General features: G+C 48.1%; 1 protein-coding gene across 1 annotated transcript; it reads right to left on the bottom strand.

Moving 5' to 3' along the window:
- Positions 1–1,484: 1,484 nt before the first annotated feature.
- LOC119312023 (protein DMP6-like) lies at positions 1,485–2,424 on the bottom strand. The gene has a single exon (XM_037587750.1). The coding sequence runs from the start codon at positions 2,317–2,319 to the stop codon at positions 1,657–1,659; it is 663 nt and encodes a 220-aa protein (XP_037443647.1). The 5' UTR covers positions 2,320–2,424; the 3' UTR covers positions 1,485–1,656.
- Positions 2,425–3,111: the final 687 nt, after the last annotated feature.

Raw genomic sequence — 3,111 nt, 5'->3', positions numbered from 1 at the left:
TTAAGTTATCTAGCCCCTGTTCCGGTGATGCGTCTAGCATCGCCGGTGGGCGTGTGGAGGTGTGTCTCTGGTTGATCTGTCCTTGGTGATTTTGCTTGGATTTGATCGTCGTTCATCTTTGTTCGTGTGTCTTCAGGTTGAATCCTTCTTATCTACAATCTTCATCGGCGAGAATTGCTGTTCTGGTGCATTGGTTCTATGGGGCCTTAGCACGACGACTTCTCAACTATCTACTACAACAAGGTTTGTCCGGCTCCGGCGAGGGAGGGGCGATGACAACCTCACGCCTTCGACTCGCTTCAGTGCTTATAGTCATCGCTAGGTGGTCTATCGATCTGGATGTATTTTTTATTATTTCTAGTGTTCGTCGTACTACCATGATTGAAGATGAATAGGTCAAAAGTTTATCCAGCAAAAAAAGAAGTTATCTACCACTCCAGATTATCTACTTCTACTGATTCTGAGATATTTTTATTTTCCTTTTAATTATCTACCACTCCAGATTATCTACTTCTACAAAAAACACTCTTCAAAAAACATTTAAAAAATGTTGAAAGAGTGTTTGGAAAATGTTGAATGAGTATTTAAAAAATGTTGAACACATATTTCAAAAACCTTTAACATGTATTTGAAAAAATGTTGAACAAGTATTTGAAAAAATGGTGTACAAGTATTTGAACAAATGTTGATCATTTATATAAAAATGTTTAAAAAGTTTTGAAAAATGTTTAACTAGTATTTATGAACGTTGACCAAGCATTTGGAAAATGTTGAACAGGTATTTGAAAAAATAATGTTGACAAGTCTTTGAAAAAATGTTGATCATGTATATAAAAATGCTGAACAAGCATTTGAAAAATGTTGAACACATATTTAAAAAGATGTTGTACATGTATTTGAAAAAATGTTGATCATGTATATAAAAATGTTGAACAAGTATTAAGAAAATTTTGAACAAGTATTTTGACAAAATGTTGACAAGTATTTGAGAAAATGTTGAACAAGCATTTAAAAAATGTTAAACAAGCATTTTAAGGAAAAACCGAAAATGAAGCATACGCCCGGAGAAGAAAAAAACAAAAGAAAGTGAAAAAATGGAAAAGGAAAAGGAAAACTAAACAAAAAGTGGAGAAGAGAAAAGGAAAAAAGAAAAGAAAAGACGAAAAGAAAAAACAGAAATAAAAACATGAAATCAAATGGAAAACCGACTTTTTTGTTCGGAGTGGAAAACAAATGGCCTCCCTGTTCTTCTAAAAAAAAAGGCGTCTCATACTTATCACAAGCGAGACTTGGTCAGAGTGGCGAGCAGGGTCGAATCCCGCTTCTCCCATATATTATTTTTCTTTTTCTGCGCGAACATGGGCCAGCCCGATTTCTCCAACCGCTTCAGCGAGACATCTTTTCAAATAATGCGATAAATAGTCGCTGCGTTTGGGATGAGGGTCTTTCAGACAGAAGCTGAGGCAAATATGAGGGACATTTTGTTTAAAAAGCATGGTATATTTACTCTTTACGGCCTGTCACTTTGTACTCCCTCGTCGCGGTTGGCGCACGGCCGAGAGAGTAGCATTTTCTTTTCTTTATACTCCACAAGAGAAGAGAGAAGAAGAAATAATCGTGGATCGAATAGTAGGAAGGGCAGCACTCTTGAATCAATCAATGCTGCGAGAGCGGGAAGCCGATGCCGTGGCGTGTGGTGGGGAAGGTGACGAAGAGCATGCTCCCGACCACCCCAATGGCGATGGGCAGCACGGTGAGCACCTGCGCGGCGTCCTCGGACGGCACGGGGTAGAAGCAGGACACGACGTTGCGGTCCAAGAGCGCGACGGCCACGAAGACCATGACGGTGACGACGGCGTGCACGAGGTCGAGGAAGCGCAGCCTGTAGGCTGCCGCGGCCTGCGGGTCGAGCGGCGCGCCGCCGTCGATGACCCAGAGCCCGCGGCGCGTGGCAAAGCCGTAGCGCACGGCGCCCTTGGCGTCCCGGAAGCTGTCGGTGAAGCTGAGAGCGAAGCAGGAGAGCGCGCAGAGCGCGACGAGCGCGGCCGCCATGGCGCGGTTGGCGCGGACGCAGTGGCCCTGGTCCGTGACGCTCGGGGACAGCAGCTGGAACGCCATGACGGTGCCCGTGGGCAGCAGCGTCGCCAGGTGCGCCGTGCTCTGGTACGTCTGGCTGATTGCCCTCTGCATCGGGCTCAGCCCGTCGCCAGCTGGGTCGTCGCGGACGGCCGGCGGCCTCGCCAGGAGTGGCCGCTCCTCGTCGACGCCGTCCTCGCGCCCCTGCCGCGCCACCACCTCGTTCTGCACCGCCGCCGCCATTGCCGCTGTCGGACTCGCTTCAATCTACCCTCTTGACGAAAGAATCTTGCCTATGATGATGAATAAACCGGAAGGAGGGGCAAGGGAATGCGAATGATGTGTGACAGCCGGTGCAACGGAGAAGGGATTTAAAGGGGGTTTCAGGGAATGCCGCGCGCGGCGTGACGACACGGGTGGAGCTTGCCGGGGCGTTTGCGGCTGGCCGGCAGGCCGGCGGGCGCTTGCGCTTGGCTTGCAAGAAACAGGAACCTTGATTGAAACCGACACAAATCGGTGGAGGTTTTTCGCCGTTGCTTGCAAGAGAGGTGGACCGAAACGCGGGACGCGACCCGACCCTTTGCCGCTTCAAGTCAAAGCCTTTGCCTTGGGTTGCTTCCGGCTGCACTCCCGGCCAGTGGCCACGTAACACTAGCACAGCCGCGCGCGCAGTTGAGTAACGCAAGGTGCAACGCGATTACGCCAACACGCGTAGTTATAGACTAATAGTAGTAGATAACCATTACTGTGCACGATGGCTATTAAGCAAATACGTTAGTTAGGTAGATGGAGAATCATTATCCGTACCGTGCATCGCGTCGTCCAGTGCGTTTTTGTGTGAGTGAAAGGCTTTGGCACGATGCGTATTACTATCGGATTTAGGCAAAGACTTTGAGCGGGGTAGACGTGCGTCCGTGTCGTGCCAGCTGAATGTGTGCGGCCCACTACCGCGCCACAAGGACACGAGTCTCGGAAGGGAATTGTTTATAAGGTTTGTTTTTCTTTTGGCAACGATGTTTATACGATTTCGGGTGT

Source organism: Triticum dicoccoides, chromosome 1B, assembly GCF_002162155.2.
Source record: "Triticum dicoccoides isolate Atlit2015 ecotype Zavitan chromosome 1B, WEW_v2.0, whole genome shotgun sequence".
Taxonomy (NCBI): domain Eukaryota; kingdom Viridiplantae; phylum Streptophyta; class Magnoliopsida; order Poales; family Poaceae; genus Triticum; species Triticum dicoccoides.
This window is presented reverse-complemented; position numbering and strand designations above follow the sequence as displayed.

Bases quoted from the DNA above. Each gene is read 5' to 3' on its own strand.
- LOC119312023 (XM_037587750.1), bottom strand. From the start codon at position 2,319: ATGGCGGCGGCGGTGCAGAACGAGGTGGTGGCGCGGCAGGGGCGCGAG.